This window comes from Prionailurus viverrinus, chromosome D3 (genome assembly GCF_022837055.1).
Source record: "Prionailurus viverrinus isolate Anna chromosome D3, UM_Priviv_1.0, whole genome shotgun sequence".
NCBI classification, from domain to species: Eukaryota; Metazoa; Chordata; class Mammalia; order Carnivora; family Felidae; genus Prionailurus; species Prionailurus viverrinus.
In genome coordinates this window covers 22727913-22755534 of record NC_062572.1, presented here as the reverse complement: position 1 = coordinate 22755534, position 27622 = coordinate 22727913, and the positions used below count along the sequence as shown (strand labels likewise).

Sequence of the window (27622 nt, the reverse complement as noted above, 5' to 3'; positions counted from 1 at the left end):
TCTTCATCATGCCTTAAATGAGCACATTTTCCAGAAACCCCCTTCTAGAAGCAAAACATTTATCATTCATTAATGATATGAATAACTATCCTTCATCAAGGGCTTCCTACTCTCTATTGCTACAGTATCCTGGGAATTTTGATCTGTTTAGAAAGTAGGCTTAAAAAAGTGGTAACATGGATTTTTCATGTGTCATTATCCTGTTACTTCTCATTCCATCAACTAGAACCAGGTGTTTAGCTCGTAATCACTATGGTGTCTGTAATGTTATAAATGCTCATTTAGGGGAAAAAGGCATTTAAATATCTGTTCTGCTTCTTAAATTTTTTTTCTCTGTCTCTTTGTTCTTATTCTCATTTGTTTAATAAATATGTTTCAAGAGCTTGGTATAGCTGCCTCCATGCTGGTTCTGGAGATATACACTGCTTCTCCCTGTGGTCATGGGTTGGTGGGGAATCAGACAAGCAAACAAGCAGAGTGATTGCGCTTTGATGGGGTGGAGCCCTGTGACTGGAGAACCTGGAAGCAGACTCCTTACTAAGCCTTGAGTACCAAGGAAAGTTTCTCAAAGAGTTCAGAAGACTATGAGGTTGAGGAAGAGTTAGCTAGAAATGGGTGGTGGAAGAAGGAAAGGGTGGGAGAATAGGATACTGAGCAGGAAAAAAAAAAAAAATGCCAGCAAACCCCTGCACATTTGAAGAAGTGCAATTATTTCAGAATGGTTGGAGTGTCCTGGCAAGAGATGAAGCTTTTTTGTCTTTCTTCTGTTTCATTATTTTTATTTATTTATTTATTTATTTATTTATTTATTTATTTATTTATTTATTTATTTATTTTTAAAGAAATAATTGGGGCGCCTGGGTGGCTCAGTCGGTTAAGCATCCGACTTCGGCTCAGGTCATGATCTCACAGTTCGTGGTTCAAGCCCTGTGTTGGGCTCTGGGCTGACAGCTCAGAGCCTGGAGCCTGCTTCAGATTCTGTGTCTCCCCCTCTCTCTGCCCCTCCCCTGCTCATGCTCTGTCTCTCTCTGTCTCAAAAATAAATAAAAACATTAAAAACATTTTTTTCAATAATAATAATAAAAAAGAAATACAATGCCAAGGCACTGGTGGTTTAGCCATCTGGCAAGACAGGTCCTCTACTGCAGTTAGTACCAAGCTGACCTGAGTTAGCTATGGCTCTTAGGAGCTGAGCTTAAAGGCCTGGCCTTGGCCTCCTAACCTAGATACTTCTTAAGTGCAGAGACAGTGTCTGATTCACTTTGCTCTGTCCCCAGTTCTGGTACAGTGCCAGGCAGCAGTCAGACCTCAGTAAATATTAGTGGAATGAGTAAGACGGCCACCCAGAACCCTGGGGAAGATGAATATTACCTTTTGGCACACTTTTGACAGCTTGGGGCCCCCCAGGTGAGTCCTGGGGTGTCCTTGAGCAATGAGATTGTTAACTTAGTTGCAGGAGAACCTACTCACAGAGCAGCGATGCCCTTGATACTGTCAGCCAATTTATTCCTTAAGTACTTTGAGTTAGGAAAGACCTGCTGATTTGATTTTATCTGTCTTTTAAGACTGATCATCATATCCCATTCCAGCTGGACTTCCTCTCCTCTTCTTCCCTCCTCCATTACCAATGGTAGAAGATCTAATTACCTCATCACCCCTTAATTTATTTATGAAAAGGCTGAGGTTAAAAAAAAAAGAACAACGAAACTACTAGGCCCTTTGGGGATCTAATGTAAAAGCTTTCCTTTCCCCATCCCCTCCCTTATGCCTAATAAAACCTCCTTTTCTGTCTCTGGCAAGTTGGACTTGTTCTTACTTACAAATTTATATAAATAAACTTCCCTCCCAGGGCTGAGTGGAGGCCAGCCTTGTGGGTTAAGCCTAGCCCAGGGACTCCCAGTGGATCAACCAATCTATCAACAAGAATTCATTGATCCCACAGGAAGCTGCTTTCAAAACCAGCACATAGCTCCTGGATGTCCTGGCTTCCTCTGCACAAGACATTCAGGGAAGAGAATTGTCTTTTGCAATTTTTAATTTTATTATTACACAAGTAATACATGCATAACATTCATCTTTTTAAAAAATTCAAAAGATGTAGAATAACAAAGTCTTTCTTCCTCTCTCCTTGTATCCCATTCCACTGTTAGGAGCTTGAGACTGTATCCTTTTATTCAGACCTTTAAACAATGCACTTTCATACACGTATACCTATATAAACACCTCATTAAAAAAAATAACATAAATGGGATCACAACGTAGGTGGTTATTTGTTCATTTTTAAACAGTATGTCCCGTACATCTTTCCAGTCAGACCTCACAGATCTATGTTTTAATGGCTCAAATAGTGTTTTACGTTATTTATCCATTTCCCTACTGATAGGCCTTTAACATAGTTTCATAGTTTTCAGTATTACAAGCTATGTTACAAACACTGGCACTGACATTTATCCATTCAACCATGCACTTATTGCAGGTTCACCATGTGCCACACACTGCACTCGGGGTTAGGGACAGACAAAACAGACACCTAAATATAGTTTTGAATGACTGAAAGGGGCATTTTCTTTTTCCAAGAGGGCGAGACAGGCCGAAGATCAGTCTCTATTCAACCTAGGAGGCCGAGGGGTTCGCCGGGGACTGTCCCCAGCTGTGAAAAGGGGCCTCCGGACCCGTAGGTGCTGGTGAGGAAGAGAAGTAGATGGTTTGAGTGAGCTTTTCACTCACACCGGGCGTTGACGCCCAAGGTCGGAGGGCTGCGGCTCTGTCCGGCCGTAACCAGAAGCCACTATCACACACCACGCGCGGGGGGCCGAGCGCGGAAGAGTACGTGGGCGCAGGTCCGGTGGGGCGGAGCCGAGCGGCGCGCGACCCTCCGCGCGCTCGGGGAGGTACAGACCAGGTCGGCCTCTCTGGCCCCGGCTCCCGCGGGCTCTATGACACCGCGCTGGCTCGCGGGACGGGGCGGGGTTGATTGAGGGGGAGGAGATTCCTCCAAGCTGTACATCTCGCGGTGAACCTTGCGCGAAGTCTCTCGCGAGAAGTAGGAAGTACCGCGCTTGCGCGCTGCAGTAACGCCTGGTGGCCTTAGCAGGTCCGCAGGCGGCTGTGTGAGGGGAGGTAGGCTGTGTGCAGGCCACTACGCCCCCCGGTGACTCGCCGCCATGAGCAGCACCTTAGCCAAGATCGCGGAGATCGAAGCCGAGGTAATGGGCACAGCTGGCGCTTCACTCTCCCTCGGAGCGTTCCTTTTTCGGCAGTGTTGCCCTTGCCTGTACTCCCTTCAGCCGCGTCAGGACCGGGCCTGCGTTCTCCGACTCCTCTCAGCCCGGCCCCGTGTCCCCCCACTCCCCTCAGCCTCCGCCGGAGCCCCCCGACTCCCCTTAGTTCGGACCTTGCACCTTGGTCGGTACCCCGTTCCAGTGTTCGGCTCCTGTCCGAACATCGTTCCTCTCAGTCTTCCTTTTCTGTGGTCAACACCGAATCCTCTTCCTCTCTGTGGTCCAGCCCTGACCAGCTCACGTACTTCGTTCAGTATCTTTCTTCAGCGTTCAAAACCCTTCTCCCTTTCCCCCAATCTCTACTTGATGGCTGAATTTCCCAGAGTATTGCTCCCGGGAATGGATCTGGGATAACATCTGTGGTAGCTGTTGATTCCACACGAATTAGTATGTGATTGTATTGTCTGAAGTGCTCAGAGCTCTTTAAAATCGGGAAAGTGGTGACCCTGTATCAGACGGTGCATATCAGGTACAAGCATTGGAAAAGGAATCCACAGCTCAGTTTTAGTCTGATCTGTGAATGCTAATTGTAATGACCTTGGTCATGTCTTCTTTTTGGGCCTCAGTTGTTTGCTCTGTAGTGAGAATGGGCTGGGTGATGAAGAGAATGGATTTTTACACAGACCCCCCCCCCCCCCTTTTTTAAGTCTGACTAAAATGGGTATACTGACAGTAGGATCTGGAAAAAAATCATTCAGATTTGAGGGAGCATTCATTCTGGATATTTTAACCTGTGGGAACTGCTTCTGATTTATGACTGTGATTCCTCCCTTACAGATGGCTCGGACTCAAAAGAACAAGGCCACAGCACACCACCTAGGGCTGCTTAAGGCTCGCCTTGCTAAGCTTCGTAGAGAACTCATTACCCCCAAAGGTGGTGGTGGTGGTGGGCCAGGAGAAGGTTTGTGTTTTTCTTCAGCATTGGTTTGTTTTGTTTTGATTTGTTTTGTTTGGTGTATTTTCTATCAAAATAATATAGCTGTATGGTTTAAAAATAATTAAAAAATTTCTATCAAAGTAGGTGCTCCTGGTTGGCTCAGTTAGTAGAGAATGTGACTCTTGATCTTGGGGTTGTGAGTTTGAGCCCCACATTGGGTGTAGAGATTACTTAAAAATAAAACCTTAGGGGTGCCTGGGTGGCTCAGTCAGTTGAACATCCGACTCTTGATTTCAGCTCAGGTCATGATCTCACGGTTTGTGGGTTCAAGCCCCACATCGGGCTCTGCACCGACACTGCGGAGTCTGCTTGGGATTCTTTCTCTCCTCTCTTTCTGCCCCTCCCCTGCTTGCTCACTCTCCCTCTCAGAACAAACAAATAAGTAATTAATTAAAACAAAAATCTTTAAAAAAGTCTATCAAGGTAGATTTGTATTTTCTAATTCTAAATTCTTGAGCTGTGCTTATTTCAGTCTGCTGATTTCAAAGGCAAATGAGTATTTTCTAGGTAATGAACTAGGGTTCTATATATATCTTTTTTTATTAAAAAAATTTTTTTTATGTTTATTTCTGAGACAGAGAGAGACAGAGCATGAGTGGGGGAGGGGCAGAGAAAGAGGGAGACACAGAATCAGAAGCAGGCTCCAGGCTCTGAGCTGTCAGCACAGAGCCCGACACGAGGCTTGAACTCACAAACCATGAGATCATGACCTGACCTGAAGTCGATTGCTCAACCGACTGAGCTACCCAGGCACCCCTATATATCTTTTTTTTAAGTTTATTTATTTATGTTTGTAATCTCTACACCCAACGGGGCCCGAACTCATGACCCCAACATCAAGAATTGTATGCTTTTCTCAGAATGTAGGCATAACCTATGTCCCAGGAGTTCTACTTCTGGGGGCAAGCCTATCAAAAATGCATACATATAGTCATCAAAAGAAATGTACAGACTTGTTCTTAATCCCAAGCAGAAAACTCCCAGATGACCATCAACAGCAGAATAGTTAAGTACATTGTGATATATTGTATTTATAAAATGGAATGCTGGGCGCCTGGGTGGCGCAGTCGGTTAAGCGTCCGACTTCAGCCAGGTCACGATCTCGCGGTCCGAGAGTTCGAGCCCCGCGTCAGGCTCTGGGCTGATGGCTCAGAGCCTGGAGCTTGTTTCCGATTCTGTGTCTCCCTCTCTCTCTGCCCCTCCCCCGTTCATACTCTGTCTCTCTCTGTCCCAAAAATAAATAAATGTTGAAAAAAAAATTAAAAAAAAAAATGGAATGCTGCACCAAAATGAGAAATCAAATGGGACTGATCTGTTGTCGTAGAAGTCAGAATGGCAGTTATTCTTTTGTCAGTAATAGCAGGATTGGGGGATGAGGGGGCTTCTGAAGATGGTGAATATGATTTCTTGTGGTGGATGCTGATTACTTAGCTGGTTTGCCTTGTGATAATCAGACACTTTTCTATGTGTATCTTTATGCTTCAATAAAAGGTTTAAAAAAAAAAAAAAGACAGCCAGACAGGAACCCTTATGTATATCTTGTATTGATCCCAAAGAGGTTTTCATTGGCTTACAGGAATATGTACATACATACATCAACAAAATAAAAAATAAGGATATTGGTGCAAAGGGAAATGTAAGTAGGAAGAATAAGTTGAAGCCAAGAGAGATAAGGTTTGGACCAAAAATAATGTCATAAAGTCTGTACACTTCCTAGAGGAGGGCCATAAATTTGCCTTTGAACTTGTTTGCAGCCATTACCAAAAAAAAAAAAAAAGGAAAAGCAAACCTAGTTAATCATACAGTTCTTAGAGTTTGTAAGACAAAAAAGAAACCCATTTTTTAGATCAATTATTATATAACCTTCAAGCCTAAAATACTATGGGTGTTAGAAATGTATATAACAGTGAAGAATAAAGTTTCTAAGTAAATATTCCATGTTAATTGCTCTAGGGAAAATTTTGTGTGCTTAAGTTCTGGAAAGGTAAACTGTAAAAAGCTGGAGAAATATGTCCTAGATGGATAGACTACTAGAATGTGAAAGGAATTACCTGAATCTCAACATTTTAAGAGATAACTTTCCTCTTCTTTTTGATATTTATTGATGTTTTAGGTTTTGATGTGGCCAAGACAGGTGATGCTCGAATTGGTTTTGTGGGTTTTCCATCAGTGGGGAAGTCAACACTACTTAGCAACCTGGCAGGAGTATATTCTGAGGTGGCAGCTTATGAGTTCACTACTCTGACTACTGTGCCTGGTGTCATCAGATACAAAGGTGCCAAGATCCAGGTGAGTCAGGCCTGCAGGCCACAGAAGGGAAGAAATCCAGTCTTCGTTAATTTAAAAAGCACTTATGGGAAGCTGTGCATATGCCAGGCCTAACCTTTGAACTACTAGGCCCTTTCTGTCTAACAAGCATGATAGAGTAGTACATACAGACAGTAATACAGTGGGATAGTGCCTGTCAAAACACATAGAAAGAAGGGACTGCTTTTTCACCTGAGCATATTGGGGGAAGGTCTGGTAGAACTAAAAAAGCTTCGTGTAGAAAATGACAATGGAGGAGTGTCTGGGTGGCTCAGTCGGTTGAGTGACTCTTGATTTTGGCTTAGGTCATGGTCTCATGGTTCGTAGGATTGAACCCCATGTTGGGCTCTGTGCCTTGGACTGACTGTCTCTCTCTCTCACAAAATAAATAAACGTTAAAAAAAAAAAAAAAAAGACAGTGGAGGTGGGTCTTGAAGTTCAAGTAGAATTTTATCAGCCAGAGAAGGTGAAGGGCAATTTCAGGCAGCCATAATGGTAAATAGCTTGCTGTGGTGCAAGCTTAGGTGTGGACAGGAGTGGTAGAAACTGAATCTGGAAAAGTAGGTTGGAGCTTAATTATGAAGGCCCTTGTGTGCCTGCTAAGGAAGTTGAATTTTATCTTATATGTAGCTAGGAACCATCAGAAGCTTTTAAAAAAAGAAATAACGTGATAAAATCCTTTTTGGAAGATAATTCTTATCCGTGAGGGCTGATGAAGTTAGTGTCCTGACTTTTTCTTAGATAGATGATAGATTTAGGGCTCCCAAATGAAGAGTTCCTTTGGGTATGAAAGAAGGTGTACGTAAATGTAAGATATAACGGAACATATTCTTGTTGGCTGCACAGCTAAGAAAGCAAGATTCTGAATTCTATGACATTTGAATCTAGGCTGGAGGTTCCCAGACTTGCTTGATTCACAGTACCCTTAGTGTCTTAGTAATTATTTCCTGACAACTTTTCTTCTCCCAGTAATTTTTCATGGCACTCCAGGCCAAAATAAATACCTAATGGTTCAGTTTGTTAGGTCCAAGCAACAACCTAAGTATTTATGTCCTTACAGCTACAGTTATTTATTAATGGGATGTGTGCACTGTTGGGTACCACATAACTTCTCAAACCATGAAATCAGATTGGATACCACCACATTTGTTTCCTTTTCCACATTGATTTTTGTGTGGTGCTTTTTATTATAGCCACTGATGAAAAATCTAACTTCCCAAAATTTTGATCTGACATAATTGAAAGCAGTGTAGTAGGCTGTAGTGTTGAAATTGTGAAGTATGTGGAGCTAGTAGTTTCCTCATTGTCTGACATATATCAAGAATTGCTGTTTCTCTTGAAAATTTAGAATATCCCATGGGACTCTGAGTTCTCTGTGGTGCCACAGAGTACCTTGGCTCATTGTTAGGGAACTCTTGGTATAAGCATTTGTTTTCCCTCTTGCTGAGCTATGCAGAGAGTTGTAAAGTGTATTCATACTTCTTTATTATAGAATCTGAAGTAGGAAGGGACCAGTATCTTGGTAATATCTTCTTTCCTTTTTTTTAATGTTTATTTATTAAAAAAAATTTTTTTTAACATTTATTTATTTTTTGAGAGACAGAGAGAGACAGAGTATGAGCAGGGGAGGGGCAGAGAGAGAGAGGGAGTCACAGAATCTGAAGCAGGCTCCAAGCTCTGAGCTGTCAGCACAGAGCCCGACGCAGGGCTTGAACTCACAAGCAGTGAGATCATGACCTGAGAGGAAGTTGGACGCTTAACCGACCGAGCCACCCAGGTGCCCCATAATGTTTATTTATTTTTGAGAGAGAGAGAGTGTGTGCATGCTAGCACTAGCTGGTGGGCGGGGAGGCGGGGTGGGGAGGCGGGTGCAGATCCAGAGGGAGACAAAAGATCTGAAGTAGGTTCTGACAGCTGACAGCAGAGAGCCCGATGCAGGGCATGAACTCATGAACTTGAGATCATGACATGAACCTAAATTGACACTTAACTGAGCCACCCAGGAGTTCCACCTGGTAGTATTTTCAGTGGCTTTTTTTTTTTCCTGCTGGTTAGGTGCCCGTGCAGATCTTTCTGGTACTCCATGTTCAAATGTATATAATAAGAGTGAGGATGCTTGGGCATATCTGGACCACTGCTTGATTGCATCTTGTTTCAGAGTCTTACTGATAATCACAGTTTTGGCAGCTCCTAGAATAACCTCTTCCCTGATGAGATGCCATTGACATCTGTTTTAGGGCTTCTGAGTGTATCAGAATAAAGAGTTACTTAGCCCCTTTCTTTACTTGTGTTTCCCACAAAGCATTCATTTCAGTGTCTCCTGACCTTTTAGGTGTTTCCCCCCTTTTTTGCATGGTACTTTCTTTTCTGCCTGTGCACTCTCCTCTCTTTTTCCTTCCCTTCTGACTTTCTCCAGAAACCAAGTTAAGGAGTACACAACAGGATTAAGATGACTGCCCTCGAATGTTTTTTAAATGGTTGTTTTGTGGCAGAGCACTCATTATCTGTGACTTGGAAGGGAGAGGTGTACAAAATTAGAACCATTTACTACTAAGAATTATAAGGAGGGAGATTTCTGGGTTTTTTGTTAGGAAGGATGATGTTTTTTAATAGTAAAGGTGTCTAAAAATGGAATGGTATCTCCTGAGACAAAGAATTACTACGTCTGGAGGTGACTGAACCACCACTTACCAGGGATGTTATAAAGAAAATTGATGTATCACATAGGCGGAGATTAGCCTGCAGAGAGGATGTTCAGTTTTTAAAATTATGGGGCTTGTTTTCACCTTGCTAGTGTCCCTAGCACTCCTGTTGTTCTATGTATATAATTGATTTGCATATTTAAGTTAGTTGCTTTAACCTCTAAAGGCATTTGAGTTTGAATTAGTTTAACATTGAATTCTTAAAATCCTACAGTTTCATGATTTAAACAAATATTTATTCTTATCTCTTGGTTGTAATATGAAATTCAGATATGTTAAGCATGTGTTATTTTATTGAATGAAATTTGATTGCCACGTCTACAGCCATATCACCCTGAATGTGCCTTGATATTGTCTGAAATTTAGTTGCCACATTTAAATGATTCATTCTAACCTTAAAGATATTTCCCTCTCAAGACAAGCTAAAATTAAGTTGTTTTTACTTTTCTAGGGCCTCAATAAATTTTCCCCTGCGTTTTAGCTGCCATAGGTAGAAAACTTGTGTTCTTTTCTCTCAGTGTAATATTCTCTTTCAGATGCTGTTTTATATGATATTATAGTCATATTCTATGTTTAAGAGTTTTAGATTATCCAGATGGATTTTCCTTTTGAGTTTTTGATAGCATCAGCGAGGTTCAGTGTATATAGTAAAGCCTTTTGCTTATGTTATGTGTATATATATATATATATATATATAATATATATTATATTGTACTTATATAATTATTATATAGAATATATATTATGTAAAATATATAATTAGGTTATAATTATATAATTAAGTATAATATATAATTATATATATTATATATATCATATATAATATATATAGCAGAAAGAGATTTACTAAGTGTTAGATTATAGACTCTTTGGGAGAGTTGAAGTAGACTCTAGACTTAATTTCTAGGAACAACTGATGATGAACTTTTTGTTTTTTCAAACCTCTTTATTGAGGTATAATTTACATACAATAGACTAGATAAAGTGTAAAATTTAGTTAGTTTTGACATAGCTATATACTGGTGAAAACATCACCACAATCAAGATCATGAACATACCAACCCCAGAAATTTCCAAATGCCCCCTCCCTCATGGTCCCCTTCATCTCCAAGCAATTACTTATTTATATTTTGTCATTGCGGATTAGTTTACAGGTTGAGTTGTGTATAAATAAGACCATGTGTAAATATAAACGTACTCTCTTTTGGTTAGCTTCTTTCATTCAGCGTAATTATTTTGAGGTTCTCTTGTATCACTCATCTTGATGCCCCTTATGTTAATATTCTACATAATCACAGAAGAATTACTAGAGATAGATTAATATAGATGCAGTGATCACTAAACTACAGACTGCAGATTTTTACCAATTTTCCCACCAAATGCCTTCTCATTCCATGGTGCATTTAGTTCTTTTTTTTCATTCTCCTGCTGTCTGTAATAATTACTCTGTCCTGTCCTTTAAGACCTTTACACTTAAAAGAGTACTGAGTAATTGTTCTGTAGAATGTCCCTCAGTTTGGGTTTGTCTGGTATTTTCTTATAATTAGACTGAGGTTTTAATATATATTAAATTTTTGGCAAGAATGCCCTGAAGTGATGGTGTGTCCTTCTCAGTGCATCTTATCATGGGATTCATGATGTTACATGTTTTAAATGCTGTTGCTGACCTGCATTGGTTGGTTAAATACATTAGTATCAATAGGATTTCTCTACTGTAAAGCTATTATCTTCCTTTTTTAAAAAGTTATTACCTTTCTTTTTGTAGTTAATAAGTATCTTGGGGGAGGTACTTTGAGAAGATGCAAATCCTGTTTCTCAAATTTGCCCACTCATTTTAGTGTTCATCTGTGGATCCTGTCTGCAGTAGTTATTACTCTGCTTCTGGCCTAATAGTGATTCTTTTTTTTTCTCTTTCCTACTACATGTTTTTAATTGGAATTCTGTTTGGAAGAATTTTTCTGTCTTATTTATTCAATAGTATGTATCAATGTAGGCTCATGGATATTTATTTTATGGGTTATAGTCCAGTACTGCCATTATTTTACTACTCGTATTGTTCCAGTTTTGACAATTAGGATCTCCTTCAGGTTGGCTCTTGTGTTCTTTTCCATAAGCCCCCATCTTTTTGAGAGTACTTATTTTTTGGCAAGACAATGCTAATCTTAGATTTTTTTCCCTGCTCTAGCCTTGAAGTTAACCACTTCTGAAGGAACTCTAGTTTCTTTTATTGGAGAATGATGTTTAGAAATCAAGATCTGGTGTGCTTATTACTTCCCATGTAGGCTTGTAAATCAGAGTAACTAAAGTTTCCAAGACAAGGTTGATGTATTCAACATGCATTATCTTTTGTGAAGAGAGAGAATTTTGTTGTGTTATATTAGTCTTAGAGAAGGTAACATTATTATGTAGTGAAGAATAGGGAGGAGATTTGAGTAGGTTCTTGAAAGGAAAAGTTGAACTGTTTAAACACCTTCTGAATTCTTTTTCATTGTGGTTTATTTAATGTGAAGTATGTTTTTATAAGGTCAGATGGGCTTATAGCAAAAGCTAGTTTTAAATGATGTTTTGATGAGCTGCAACTCTGTTCCTTGTCCATTTATGTGGATAATTCAGTATTGGCCATGCAGTGGACCCTTGGTATTTTCAGATTTTGTATATGCTCTTAACTGTTTTCAGTGGACTCTTAAGGGCTTATGACTAATAGTTTGCAATTTTGCTGAGATGTGCATTTGATTTGTGTGCTATGAAGTTGGTTTTTATGTTCTTACTGTTAGTAGGACTTCTCTGAAATTTTACTTTACTGCATTTTCTGGGCATTTGAGCGGTCATTTTCAATTGGGAACACACATCAGAGTCACCCATGGAGCCTTTTGAAGTACATATCAATATGTGAACTTTGCTCTTCTAAATTAGAATTTGCAGGATGGGGCTCAGATATCTGCATTTAAAAAGGTTTTGCAGGTGACTATTCTGTGCTCACCAGCTTAAGAATGACTGCAGAAATTTTTGTGAATTGGGCAATTTGGAAGATTGGCAAAGCTCTGAGTGTATCATGTGAATATCAAGATCCGGCTATTGTCTACAGTAAGGAATTGCTGTGGGGGGCTCAACCTTCTGAAAAGAAGGGGAATATTAGGGGAATACTAATGCAGAATAATGAGTTTGGCCCTCAAAATGTGAGGGGTTTTTTTTTTGTTTTTTTTTGTTTTTTTGATTTAAATTTTAGTTAGCCAACATACAGTGCAATATTGGTTTCAGAAAATTAAGATCTTACTTGATTTGGACTGTGATTTTGGGCAAATCACTTAACCTGTATGAACCTCAGCCAATATCCTGGTCTCAGGGTTGTTAGACATTTTAAACTAGATGTAAAGTATATAAAAAACTTGTAGCTGACATTTGGATGCATAGTAAAGTAATACACAGCTTATAAGGAAGATCAGATTTGAATCCTTTATATTTTGGATACTTGAAAAATAAATTATTCTATTTGATCTGTTTAGATTTATGAATGTTTTTTGTGTTGTTTTTTTTTTTTTTTTTCCTTCTCTCCTTTCCCCATCCTTAATCTTGCAGCTCCTGGATCTTCCAGGTATCATTGAGGGTGCCAAGGATGGGAAAGGCAGAGGCCGTCAAGTCATTGCAGGTGAGTGGTCCAGGGCTGCCATCATTCTGGGATATCATCCCTTTATCAGGTACTGTTGCTTTAGATGGGGACTGTTGGACTTAGAGATTTTACTACAATGAAGGACATAGTTTTACTTGACTTCTTACTGGAATAGAATGTCAAAACCCGAAGGGACCTCAGAGAGTAACAATCCAGATCTCCATTTGAGGAGAAACATTAAGGACAGGAAAAGTGAAGTGCTTCAGTCCAGTGTGGCACTGTTTGTGGCAGATTCAGAAGGATTCAGAACTAGAACTCGGGTTTCCTGACTTCCACCCAGGTCTTTCCTTCTTCTTTTATGTAGGGTAAAATGTTACAGGGGTGCCTGGGTGGCTCAGTTGGTTAAGTGTCAACTTCTGCTCAGGTCATGATCTCGTGGTTTGTGAGTTCAAGCCCTGCTTCGGGCTCTATGCTGACAGCTTGGAGCCTGGAGCCTGCTTTGGATTCTGTGTCTCCCTCTGTCTTTGCCCCTCCCCTCCTTGTTTTCTCTCTCTCTCTCTCAAAAATAAATAAACATTTAAAAAAAAGTAAAAATGGGGGTGCCTGGGTGGCGCAGTCGGTTAAGCGTCCGACTTCAGCTCAGGTCATGATCTTGCGGTCCGTGAGTTTGAGCCCCGCGTCAGGCTCTGGGCTGATGGCTCAGAGCCTGGAGCCTGTTTCCGATTCTGTGTCTCCTTCCCTCTCTGCTCCTCCCCCCTTCATGCTCTGTCTCTCTCTGTCTCAAAAATAAATAAACGTTAAAAAAAAAAAAGTAAAAATGTTATAAAAGGCCAGTCATAAATTCCAACAATCTGCTACTCCACCTCTCCTCACCTCCACCGTCATTCCCCATTGGCAAATATTGTCAACTCTTCAACGGTTCTTTCTGTTTTTTACCTTCATTTTTTTTTTTTAAGTTCATTTATTTTGAGAGAGAGAGAGAGAGAGAGAGAGAGAGAGAACATACATGTGAACTAGGGAGGGGCAGAGAGGGAATCCCTAGCAGACTCTGCACCAATAGCACAGAGCCTAATGTGGGGCTTGAACTCAAGAACTGCGAGATCATGACCTGAGCTGAAATCAAGAGTTGGTTGACTGACTGAGCCACCCAGGTGCCCTTGCCTTCATATTTTTAAATATTATGCTTATATTGCCATTTCATGATTAATTAATTAATTTTAGATATCATCTGTTGGTTTCATGTCATGGTTGAGAATTAGCTCTCTTATACTCCATACGACTTTTCCTATTTTTTTTTTTTTAAGATTTTATTAAAACATTTTTTTGTGTTTAATGTTTATTTGAGAGAGAGAGGTGCGCGTGTGAGCGGGAGAGCAGAGAGAGAGGGGAACAGAGTTTTCCGAGGCCAGTACTGCCCTGACAGCAGAGAGCCTGATATGGGGCCCTAACTCACGAACTGTGAGATCATGACCTGAGCTGAAGTTGGATGCTCAACTGACTGAGCCACCCAAGGGCCCCAAGATTTTATTTTTAAGTAATCTCTACACCTAATACGGGGCTTGAATTTATAACCCCAAGGTTAAGAGTCGCTTGCTTCACTGACTGAGCCAGCCAGGTCCCCACCTACCCCTTGTCTTTCAAAGAAATTATATCACAGTTTGTAGTTAACTTATCAATTGTAATTTACGTTATTATGTAATGAATATATAACTTTTGTTCAATGCTAAGATAAGTAGTGTGTTGTGACTTCGCTTCTTTTCTCTTGAATCTGTTTTTGAAATTTGTTTTTCATGGAGTTAGTAATTGTTTTGTTTTATTTACATTTCTGTGTTTGCTACTATTTTTCAAATATTCTAACAGATCAAATGCTTATCCATCAGTATTTTTCTAGATACTTAAATATAGCTCAAGAGTTACTGATTTCATTCTTTCCCCACAACCCTGACACTACTGTCCTGTACCCTGTCTTCTTTCTTTTTAATTTTATTGCCTTTTTTAAGTAGGCTCCACATGCAGGGTGGGGGTTGAACTCACAACCTGGAGATCAAGAGTCACTTGCTCTACTGACTGAGCCAGCCAGGCACCCTGTCTTCTTGCTTTAATCTGGATTGGTTGCTTTCTAGATCAGCACTGTCCAGGAGTGCAATGTTCTGAATCTATGCTCTCCAGTATGGTAGCCCCTAAGCATGTGTGGTTGATGAGTGCTTTAAATGTGCCTAATGTGACTAAGGAACTGAATTTCAATTTTTTTTCACTTTAATTAGTTTAAATTTAAATAGCCCAGGTGGCTAGTGGAGTCTATATTGGATAGTGCAGTGCTAAACTCTTTTGCATGGCTGTCATCCTGAGACTTTCTTCTGTGTTCTTGTGTGGAATCCTCTGTTTCCTAGAGTCGGTGTTCTTTTTGGGGGTCATTTTTGTTTTGCTGAAGCACATTCTTTAGTAAACTACCAGAAAAAAGATAAATTGATAGGTAAATTTTTCTGTTTTTTTCATGTTTGAAAGTGTTTTTATTCTACCTTTATATTGAATTACTAATTTTAACTATTTATAGAATCATATGTTAAAAGTTATTCGTGGATGAATATCAGAAACATTATGCTAAATTAAAACAGTCAGGAACAAAAGACTGTATTTTGTATTATTCCATGTATATGAAACTTTAAAAATTGCCAAACTAACCTATGTGACAGAAAGCAGATGAGTAGTTGAATGGGAATCAAGAGGAAGATTGATTTCAGAGATGATGGAAATGTTCTGTATGCTGCTTGCTTATGGTGGCCATACAGGTATATATATTTGTCATTAAACTGTATGACATGGACACAGTTTATTTTTTATAAATTACACTGATAATATATAATATATGTAATATATGTGTATATAATTATGCTGGTAATAAAGTTGACTAAAAATATGCTAAGCAGATGATCTTTTTTAGAATTCTTACTGTTTTAAATCTTTCTAAACTTTTTCAGGGATTTAGGTTATTGCCTGGTTCTTATCTTCATTCTGACTTGTTTTTCTGCTAGTGTATCTAGAAGTTAACACATCTTTTAGAGATACCAGGAGAAAACAAGGCATACATTGCAAATTGACTTCAAGGATAGAATTTGGTAACCTTAAGAACTTCATGTGTGTCTTTATATTAATAGGAAAAAAAAGTCCTTTGTTTCTAAATGGAATTCTACCCCTCTCAATACTCCAGCTTTTGAGTATCTGGCTTATTTAAGTCTTTAGTGACCTTTGCTTACATATAAATTATTTTTTCCATTCTTCAGTGGCCCGAACATGTAACTTGATCCTGATTGTTCTGGATGTCCTGAAACCTTTGGGGCATAAAAAGATAATTGAAAATGAGCTGGAAGGCTTTGGCATTCGTTTGAACAGCAAACCCCCTAACATTGGCTTTAAGAAGAAGGATAAAGGAGGCATTAATCTCACAGCCACCGTAAGTGGAGGTGACATGGGTGGGACAGGCTGCTGAAGGAACTAGGGTGGAAGGATGTTGACATTTGGAAATTACCTGGCTTCTAGCACTAACTGAGGTAACACAACAACCTTGTAATGACTGACAGAGTAGGACAAGAATCAATCTCAGACTTACCTTTGCAACTTCATTTCTTCTTTTAGGTTATTTTTTGGTATGGTATGGGAGTATAGACCAGTCTTAATGCTTGCATAAAGTAGATGGCTACTAATATCAAGTGTTTTCATTCATTCAACACAGATTTATAGAGCGCCTACCATGGGCAAAATGTTGTTTTAGGCCCTTGTTGGGAAGGGAGGGAGGTTGGAAGAGGGAGCAAAATAGACAGAAATCTCTGTCCTTACATTCTGTGTGGAAAAGTAACGAACAAAATTAATGAGTCCATACAGAATATTAGATGATGATAAATCTAAAAATTAAACTAGGGAAAAGGGATGGAGAGTGTTGGTGGGGTTGTAACAGTGGGGGAGATAGAAGTGCTTGATTGTCAAAAGATTTTGGAAGTAGCTGGTAGGAATTACACCTGATTTGGATGTGGGTTGTGTGAGAGAGGGCTATAAGATTTTTTCCTCAGCTGGAAAAATAGACTCTTATTATTAAAATGGTAACACTTTGGGTAGGATAGGATTGGAGGGGAGGGGAAGATCAGGACATTCAGTTTGAGATGCTAGTGAGACATCCAAGTATTACCATCAAATAGGTATATGAGGAATAATCAAGGCTGGAGGTACAAATTTGCTGGTTAGCAACTGTAGAGCCATGGGCTTAGCTGAGATCACTAGGAAGTAAGTATAAATAGAAAAGAGGTTCAGGGATGGAGCTTCCTCCCCAACTCCCACCCCATGATTATAGATTGGGGAGATAGGAAGAACCAGCAAATAAGACTTCTTAGAGAAAGAAGGAGGAGAACCAGAAGAGTTTGAAATCTTGGAAGCCAAGTAAAGAAAATGTTTCATATTGGAGGAGTAATCAGTTTGCTCCATGCTGCTTGCTTCTAAGTCATATAATTGAGGTCTGAGAATTTCCTACAACATTTAACATTCTAGAGGTCCAGATAATATGACTAGCATAAAGTTAAGCGGTCCTGCCCAAAAGATCTTTCCCGTTATCCTGTCATTGAATTTGAACATTTCATATTATTTCTGAATTTTTTGCTAAGGCTGCCATAATAAACTGCTATATAGATTGGGTGGCTTAAACAAGAGAAGTTTATTTTCTCTTAATTCTAGAGGTGCTGGGTATCTGAGATCAAGGTACGAGCAGGGTTGGTTTCTTCTGAGGCCCCTCCTTGGTTTGTAGATGGCTGTCTTCCCTTTTTGTCTTCAGATGGTCTTCCTTCTGTGTGTCTGTATCCTAATCTCCCTCTCTTGTAAGGATATCAGTCACATTGAATTAGGGCTCATTCATATGACCTCATTTTAACTTAGTTAACTCTTTCAAGACCCTGTCTTTAACCCTAAAGGTCACATTCTGAGATACTGCGGTTGGGACTTCAACATATGAATTTGGGTGGGAGTGATTCAGTCTATAGCACCTTCATTTGAGTTTAGAAAGATTATTAGTTTTCAAGTATTTGCTAATAAAAGTCATTTACTCTTATCCAGGATAACAGACTTCAGAAATGAACTTGCTCCTTAGCTAGAATTATTCGGGTACAATATGGATACTCTTGGGAGATTTTTTTGCTCTGTGACCAGTTACTGTCTTCTGTGCTCATTTAGTGCCCTCAGAGTGAGCTGGATGCTGAAACTGTGAAAAGCATTTTGGCTGAATACAAAATTCACAATGCTGATGTGACTCTGCGTAGTGATGCCACAGCAGATGACCTTATTGATGTGGTGGAAGGAAACAGGTACTGACTACATGTAGTCTGGTGCTTGAGTTTCAATTTAAGCCTTGTAGTGGAAACATTGGGTTATGAATCTGGATATTCTAATTCTGGATATCTTGATTCTAACTCTAGCTATGCTAGTATCTCAGATAAATAGTGGGCCTTGGTTTTGTTAGCTGTAAATTGATTTTGGTTTTTGTAAATTGAAATTGGTTTTGATTTCTAACATCCTTCTTTGCTCTTAAATTTGGTTATGATGGTTAAATTCCCCATTTCAGTTACTTGCTGTGAACTAGGTTGTCCCCTAAGCTGTGTCATACAATGGTGGAAGGGAGTAGTTCACAATCTGCTGTCCCAGAATTAATCCATCTGAGAAAGCCTGTAGGCTATCCTATAGAACTCAACATGCTGGGCTGTATCTGTGTTCTCTAAGGGTAACCTAAGGGTATGTAGCTAAAGCCCTATTTCATGAAAAAGTACTATTATTAGTATTTTAAGTTAATAATTTAAGCTACTGTAAAAATTTTTCCTGGCATTTGAGCATAATATTTTTTATTTTTTATTATTTTTTATTTTGTTATTATTTTTAAATTTTTATTTTTATTTTTTCCTTTTATTTATTTTTTAAATATACGAAATTTATTGTCAAATTGGTTTCCATACAACACCCAGTGCTTATCCCAAAAGATGCCCTCTTCAATACCCATCACCCACTCTCCCCTCCCTCCCACCCCCCCATCAGCCCTCAGTTTATTCTGTTTTTTTTTTTTTTTTATTTAAAAAAAAAAAATTTTTTTTTAACGTTTATTTATTTTTGAGACAGAGAGAGACAGAGCATGAACGGGGGAGGGGCAGAGAGAGAGGGAGACACAGAATCTGAAGCAGGCTCCAGGCTCTGAGCTGTCAGCACAGAGCCCGACGCGGGGCTCGAACTCACGGACCTTGAGATCATGACCTGAGCCAAAGTCGGACGCTTAACCGACTGAGCCACCCAGGCGCCCCTATTCTCAGTTTTTAAGAGTTTCTTATTGAGCATAATATTTTTTAGTTGCTTTCCTGTTCATTTGTTTCTATTTGTTGGATGGATTTATTTGATTTTCATTTGAAAACAAGCAAAGGCTAATTCTTTGAGTTAGGCCATTGTATAAGTGAGGCATTTGAAGCATGAGAAGTTGTGGCTTGCTATCAATAATTAGTAGCCTTGGCTGCCCTATTGATTGGACATTAGGATTGTGACTTTGCCAGATGTTATGTTTTTTATTTAAAAAATTATCATGAGGGGCGCCTGGGTGGCGCAGTCGGTTAAGCGTCCGACTTCAGCCAGGTCACGATCTCGCGGTCCGTGAGTTCGAGCCCCGCATCGGGCTCTGGGCTGATGGCTCAGAGCCTGGAGCCTGTTTCCGATTCTGTGTCTCCCTCTCTCTCTGCCCCTCCCCCGTTCATGCTCTGTCTCTCTCTGTTCCAAAAATAAATAAACGTTGAAAAAAAAAAATTAAAAAAAAATTATCATGAAACATGTTATTAAAAGTTTATTTACATTTATAATTCATAAAACAACTTTGTAGGAAATTGACTCTGAGACTTTCCCAGGGACTTACATCTAGGAAGTGACAAAGGTGGGAGTAGATTTAGTCTGTGTGACTCCAAAGCTTGTGTTTCTTCTATTGCAGTATGATCTCTCAGTAATTAGCTGCATGGCTCAGACTAGGGCCTGAGTTTTGTTACTTCTCAACCCATAGTTTACTTTTTCAGACATTTGACCTTATTTTGGTAGGAAGCCTTTCGTGGGGAGGGATTGAGGGGTTGATCTGCCTCTTGCGCCTCTTGAGAATCTCTGATTTGGGGTCTTGAGCAAGGAGATGCTAATAATCACACTGAGAGTTTTGTCAAAGGCTCCAGACTAATGTCTTATTTTATTCTATTTCTGTAGAGTTTATATCCCTTGTATTTATGTATTGAATAAGATTGATCAGATCTCCATTGAGGAATTGGATATCATCTATAAGGTGCCTCACTGTGTCCCCATTTCTGCCCATCACCGCTGGAATTTTGACGACCTATTGGAAAAGATCTGGGACTATCTGAAGCTAGTGAGGATGTAAGTCTTAGTGGAAAGGGTCATATTGCTGTAGGAATTAAACCAGACTGTCCTAAAATGATACTTCCTGGAACTCATTAACATAATTTGTCTCTTTTTGGAGATACAAGTATATTCATTTCTATCATGTGCCAGGCCATATTGTGGGCACTTTCTTCCTCAAGTTGAAAGTTATCTGTGTCTGATCTTCTCAGGGGTGATGGAGGGTTGATTTGCATTTAACACATGAAACGTTCCAAGTAAGCAACCTCTGCTCCCTCTCTGTCCTAGTTACACCAAACCCAAAGGCCAGTTGCCAGATTATACATCCCCAGTGGTACTGCCTTACTCTAGGACCACGGTGGAGGATTTCTGCATGAAGATTCACAAAAATCTTATCAAAGAATTTAAATAGTAAGTATCATGGGCATGTAGTGCCTTCTTTTCCATGGGAGCTACTGATTCCACTAACTACCAATTCTTAGGGTAGCATTAAAGAAAACGGGCATCAGGGAGACTGCTGAAATGCATGCTTGGTTAGAACTCTGCAATGTCTTCCTAAAACCATGCTAAGTTGGAGCAGGAAGAGCTCTAGAAGCCTCATCGGGTCAGGAGAGCTGACAGTACAAAGGGTTCTGACTTTATTCTGTTAATTCATATTCCTCTTGGCAAACACAAATGTGAATTCTTCTTGCCAGCATCATATTGGCCTCCAGTGGTTACTGAGACCCACTCTAAACCTTAAGCATGGGTAAATTTCCCTAAATCTCTCTCATATACTTTTCATTGCTGATACAGGCTGAAAAAAAAAATTCTAACAGGCTGAAAAAAAAAAAAATTCTAACATTATATTTTGAGCTAAGTGAGCTAATTTTAGACTTACAGAAAAGTTGAAAAATTAGGTAAAGAGTTTCCTTATATCCCTCACCACATTTCTGATGTTACCAGCTCACATAACCATAGTACAGTTATCAGGAATAGAAATTAGCATTGGTATAGTATTAACTAATTTTTAGGCCTTATTTGAGATTTATTTATTTTTTTTATTTAAGTAATCCTACACCAAACATGGGGCTTGAACTCACAACCCTGAGATCAAGAGTCCCATGCTCTTCTTTTTTTTTTTTTAATTTTAATTTTTTTTTTTTTTTAATTTTTTTTTTCAACGTTTTTTTATTTTATTTTTGGGACAGAGAGAGACAGAGCATGAACGGGGGACGGGCAGAGAGAGAGGGAGACACAGAATCGGAAACAGGTTCCAGGCTTCGAGCCATCAGCCCAGAGCCTGACGCGGGGCTCGAACTCACGGACCGCGAGATTGTGACCTGGCTGAAGTCGGACGCTTAACCGACTGCGCCACCCAGGCGCCCCTAATTTTTTTTTTTTTAATGTTTATTTCATTTTTGAGAGAGAGAGAAAGAATGCGAGTGGGTTAGGGCAGAGAGAAAGGAGACACAGAAGCAGAAGCAGGCTCCAGGCTCTGAGCTGTCAGCACAGAGCCCAACGCAGGGCTCGAACTCACGAGCCGTGAGATCATGGCCTGAGCCTGAGTTGGACGCTCAACCGACTGAGCCACCCAGGCGCCCCATGAGTCACATGCTCTTCTGACTGAGCCAGCCAGGTGCCCTTTATTTGAGTTTTAATACCTTTTCTACCAGTGTCCATTTTGTGTTTCAGGAATCTACGTGGCATATAGTTGTTACTTCTCCTTAGTCTTCCAGTTTTTCAGTCTCCCAGTAATATTTCTTTAGCCTTTCACTGTCTTTGATGACCCTGGCACATTGAAAAGTATTGGTCAGTTATTCTGTAGAATGTCCCTCACTTTGGGTTTGTTCAGTGTTCTCTCACGACTGAAGTGACATGCATTTTTGGTAAGAATATCACAAAAACTATGACATATCCTCAATGCATCCTATCACAAGAATCATGATGTCAGTATATCCTATTGATAGTGATATTTACTTTAATCACTTGGTGAAGTTGGTGTTGGTTCGGATTCTTTACTGTAAACATAGTACTTTTCTTTCTTTGTATTTGATAAATATTTTGGGGGAGTTACTCTGAGACTATGCAAATCATGTTTCTCTTCTTGCTGATTTTAGTACCTATCAGTGGAGCTTGTTGGCAACTTTTATTGCAGTGTTGTTTGTCTAATGGTGATTCTTTATTTCCCTCTTTGATTTTACATTTATTTACTGGAGTTCTGTGAGTTAGAGCTATTGCTTCTCTCCTATTAATTTAATTCATAATTATATTGGTATGAGCTGTTGGGTATTTTTTCCATGGGCCATAATCCAGTACTACCATTATTTTGTTACTCAAAGTGTTCTAGGTTTGGCAGTTAGGAACTCCTTCAGTTGGCTCCTGTGTTCTTTTAGTAAACTGCCATTTTTTTTTTTTTTTTTTTTTTTTTTTTAAGCATTTCCTTACTTTTTGGCACTACTAGATGTTTCTGATTCATAATGATTTTTCCCTGCACCACCCCTGGAATCAGTCACTTCTCCAAGAAGCCCTGGTATACAAGATGTGTGTGCTAGGTGTGTTCATTGTTAGTGGGCTATCATTGTTTATAGGCCGTTTCAGCAGACAGCTAGGAAGTGTATGTATGGATACTAACCCATGCTTACATCTTTATTTCTGTGTCTCTCTTGTCCTTCCTATTTATCCATCTGTTTACCCACCCTCGCATCCTTATCTTAAAAACCATGAACTTAGGGACGCCTGGGTGGCTCAGTCAGTTAAGCATCCAATTCTCATTTCGGCTCAGGTCGTGATCTCATGGTCGGAGATCAAGCCCTGCATTGGGCTCTGCATTGATGGTGCTTCTGTCTCCTTCTCTCTGCCCCTCCCCTGCTGATACACACACAAACACACACACACATTTTTTCTTTCTCTTTCATAAATAAATAAATAAATACATGCATACATACATAAATACATAAATAAAAACCAAAAACCTGTGAGCTTATATGGTTACCTCTGATTCCAGTTCGACACCACAGGGTTTGTTTTAAAGCCTTTTCCTTTTTCTTATTTTTAACATCTTTCTTCAACCATGAGAAACCTGGCTATCATTACTTAATCTACTTATTTACTTAATTCTAGTGTGTGTGTGTGTGTGTGTGTGTGTATACACACATATATATATATAGTAGTTCAGAATTGCAACCTATAACCCTATGAGAAATATTTTAACTAACTGGATTACAGTATCTATGAATAGTTCTTTTCAACTCTGTGGGCTGAAATTTAAAAAGTTGTTTTAAAATTGAAGAAAATAGAAAATCATTGTAGAAGATCAGGAAAATATGGAAATAATGACATTTTAAAAATACTTGTTTTTTGTCCATTGATTGATGAATGGATAAAGAAGATGTATACACACACATACATGCACTGGAATATTATTTGGCCATAAAAAGGAATGAAATCTTGCCATTTGCAATGATATGGATGAATCTAGAGAGTATAATGCTAAGTGAAATAAGAGAAAAACATACCATATGATTTCACTCGTGTGGAATTTAAGAAACAAAACCAATGAGAGAGACCAAGAAACAGACTCTTAATTATAAGAAACAAACTGATGGTTACCAAACGGGAGGTGACTAGGAGGTGGGGGGATGAGTTACATAGGATAGGGATTAAGGAGTGCACACTTGTCTTGTTGAGTACTGGGTGATGTATGAATTGTTGAATCACTATATTTTACATCTGAAACTAATATGACACTGTTAACTGATTGAAATTAAAATAAAACTTGGGGTGCCTGGGTGGCTCAGTTAGTTGAGCACCTGACTTCAGCTCAGGTCATGATCTCACGTTTCGTGGGTTTGAGCCCCATAGTGGGCTCTGTGCTAACAGCTCAGAGCCTGGAGCTTGCTTCAGATTCTGTGTCTTCCTCTCTCTCTCTCCCCCTCCCCTGCTTGTACTCTGTCTCTCTCTGCCTCTCAAAAATAAATAAATGTAAAAGAATAAAAAAAAATAATGTACGTAAAAAAATAAAAATACTTGGGGTGCCTGGTGGCTCAGTCAATTAAATGTCTGACTTCAGCTCAGGTCATGATCTCACAGTTTACAAGTTTAAGCCCCATGTCACTCTCTGTGCTGACAGGTCAGAGGCTGGAGCCTGACTCAGATTCTGTATCTTTCTCTCTCTCCCTCTCTCTTCCTTTCCCTGGCTCATGCTCTGTCTCTCTCTGAAAAATAAACAAAAAAAAATAAAAATACTTGTTGCTGATCCTAAGAATATTAGAAGAGTGAAGACCTTTATTAAGCCTGACATTCCTTTAATCCAAAGTAACTAAATTCCATGTGCAGGTGCTAATTTTCACTATCCTCAAACCATTATATTTTAGCATATATTTCAATTAATGCAGGAGAGTCTTGTGAAGTTAGATATTTTCCATTTTCAAATGTGATAGATTTCTAGATAATTCTTATCTTCCATGGTGGCAGGACGCTGTTCTAAGCCTCTAGAGAACTGTAAGTTAGCCAGGGAATTAAATGAGGAGGGAGAAAAATATTTTGGAGAAGAGACCTATCAAAGCAAATAGAGGGGCGCCTGGGTGGCTCAGCTGGTTAAGCATCTGACTTCAGCTCAGGTCATGATCTCACAGTTTGTGAGTTTGAGCTCTGCATCAGGTTCTGTGCTGACAGCCTGGAACCTGCTTCGGATTCTGTATCTCCTTCTCTCTCTGCCCCTCCCCTGCTTGTGCTCTGTCTCTCTCTCCCTCAGAAATAAAATAAACATTTAAAAAAAAAAAAAAAATTAAAAAAAAACGAACAGTTTTGTTTGGTTGCTATTTTTTCTGTTTTCTTTCTTTTTTTTAATTTTTAAAGTTAAAAAATTTTGTAGCACATGCACTGGGAAGGGGCAGAGAGAGAGGGAAAAAGCATCCCAAGCAGGCTCCAGGCTGTCAGTGCAGAGCCTGATGCGGGGCTCGATCTCACAAACCTTGAGATCGTGATTTGAGCCGATACCAAGAGTTGGATGCTTAATGAACTGAGCCACCCAAGGCACCCATGTTTTTTTTTTGATGATGAAACAAAGAGCATTTTAACCATCTTAATAAAAATTCAGCTTTAGGCCTACTAATTATAACATTTGTCCTTGTTGCATTCTTTTTATGTCCTTGACCACATGTACATGTCCTTTGATCATTTACTATGTGTTTTCTGTGTGTTGCAAGATTCACGTCATTTTTATAACCATGTTTTTTGCATTTTTTGCTACTTTACATAGTTTTCTTGTCTTCATACACAGACCTTTCCCTTTTAATTACTTTAATCTAGGATTAGTAATAATATGGCCTTTGATATGTTTTGGTGCATTTCTCTCCAAAAGGGCTGAACCTGTTTACACTGCCATCAATAAAATAGGAGGCACTGATAATGCCGCAGGCATTGAATATGATTAAGAACTAGTTTTCTAGTTTAAGATTATAAAATGGTCACCTTGCATTTATCTTGCTTGTTAGTGCATTGAAAAATTTTATGTATATTTGTTTTACTAATGGTGTTGTATCTGTAACTGTCATTTATCTGTTTTCCACAAAGTGAAATCTCGTTCAGTGATTTCTTTTTGGAGCATAGGTTTTTAAAGATGTTTTGTTGCAAAGACCATATAATAACAACATGGCCACCTTTTTCTATCGCTTGGTACAAGATTCTTAGCCTCTGTGAGGCAGGTCTTAATGTTTTGTTCAATTTCCGTTGCTAGCACAACAAATTTTTAGTATTGGAGGCCTGTAGATAAAAATTATCTTCATAAATTCAAAAAATCAGGAGAACATACTAGTTACGGTGTCTTGGGAGGGAGGAAGAATTTTCCTAGCATGGCTGAGGAGGGAGGTGCTTTATGGTTTTAGTAGACCCAATAAAAACTGGTATTCAGTAACAGTCTGTAACTGACAGTATAAGAATCAGTTTTCAGTCTGAATTATTTCAGTGTATTTTTCTATAACCCTTATTTTTTCCTTTTAATTTTATTTTATTTTTTTTTATTATTTTTTTTTTTTTTTTAATTTTTTTCAAAGTTTATTTATTTTTGGGACAGAGAGAGACAGAGCATGAACGGGGGAGGGGCAGAGAGAGAGGGAGACACAGAATCGGAAACAGGCTCCAGGCTCCGAGCCATCAGCCCAGAGCCTGACGCGGGGCTCGAACTCCCGGACCGCGAGATCGTGACCTGGCCGAAGTCGGACGCTTAACCGACTGCGCCACCCAGGCGCCCCCCTTTTAATTTTAAATTAGTCTTGTAACATTTCTCATTTGTGTTTTTTCTCTTTGACTTTCCTAAATTGGCTCTGGAAGAAGAGGAACCACACGACTTCCAAAATTTTTTGCCACTTTGTATCTGAAGGTGCCATTGTGCTATACTGCCGGGAAAGCTAATACCTCTGGGCTTTGAATTTGGTCCTTGACTCTGGAGAGGGGATTTTGGCTGTTGTAAGCCTATAGTTCTTAAGAGCTAGAATGCTAAATCTGAGCAGAAAGGTGGCATCCAGGTAAATAGGGTAGAAGCTAGGTGATTATTTACACTGACTATTTTTTTTATTTCCCTTCTCTACAGCGCTCTGGTCTGGGGTCTGTCTGTGAAACACAATCCTCAAAAAGTGGGTAAAGACCATACGTTGGAAGATGAGGATGTCATTCAGATTGTGAAGAAGTGAAACCTATCCCTCTGCCGGGCCAACCACAAGAGCTTTCCCCATGACTAAGCACCCTACCCGAGACCCCTTCTGGCTTTGGCAGCCAGTGGATCAGGATTCAGGGGAGGGAAATGGAGGCACCCAAACTGGAACTTTACTTATCTTAACTTGGTGTCACCTTGTAAATTCAACTGCATAAAGGACCTGGTAAGCCAGCCAGCTATATGCAGTTCACGTGTCATTGTCAGAATTTGTTTTGGGATGGACTGAATGAAGATGACTATGTACAGTGAGGCAGCTGCAGAAGGGGTTATTTGGGAGCTTGGTTTTGAGTGTGAAATGGATAAAAATGTGACTGCAACATCTTACTTGATGTTTAGTCATGGGAAACCCTTCCAACTGGATGTGGCCTTCACTCTTCTCAAGTGGCCTTTCGCAGATGATACTGGAAAGAGGAAGGACTTGATGTAAGTTAACTGATTATTCCCTGCAAGGCTAGCCCATGTGGGAGATGGTGTTATGTAGCAGTTGAGTAAAGTACTCTGACCAGACGCAAGATTTCTAATTGCATGGCCACTTCTAATTAGCTTTGAAACCCTGCATAAATTATACAGCCTCTAAAACCATCAGTTTCTTCATGTAACATGGAGATGGTAATAGCACTTGTGTTCTAGAGTGGAGATTGTTAGTATTAAGGGAGATAGTACTTGTCAAATACTTAGCATGGTATCTGGCAT

At 39.5% G+C, this 27622-nt stretch overlaps 1 protein-coding gene across 1 annotated transcript; it reads left to right on the top strand.

Moving 5' to 3' along the window:
* Positions 1 to 3048: 3048 nt before the first annotated feature.
* Positions 3049 to 27117, top strand: DRG1 (developmentally regulated GTP binding protein 1). Its single transcript, XM_047826899.1, has 9 exons — positions 3049 to 3206; positions 4059 to 4182; positions 6332 to 6507; positions 12804 to 12873; positions 16116 to 16285; positions 18046 to 18176; positions 20086 to 20253; positions 20524 to 20646; positions 26807 to 27117. The coding sequence occupies exons 1-9, from the start codon at positions 3165 to 3167 to the stop codon at positions 26904 to 26906; spliced, it is 1104 nt and encodes a 367-aa protein (XP_047682855.1). The 5' UTR covers positions 3049 to 3164; the 3' UTR covers positions 26907 to 27117.
* Positions 27118 to 27622: the final 505 nt, after the last annotated feature.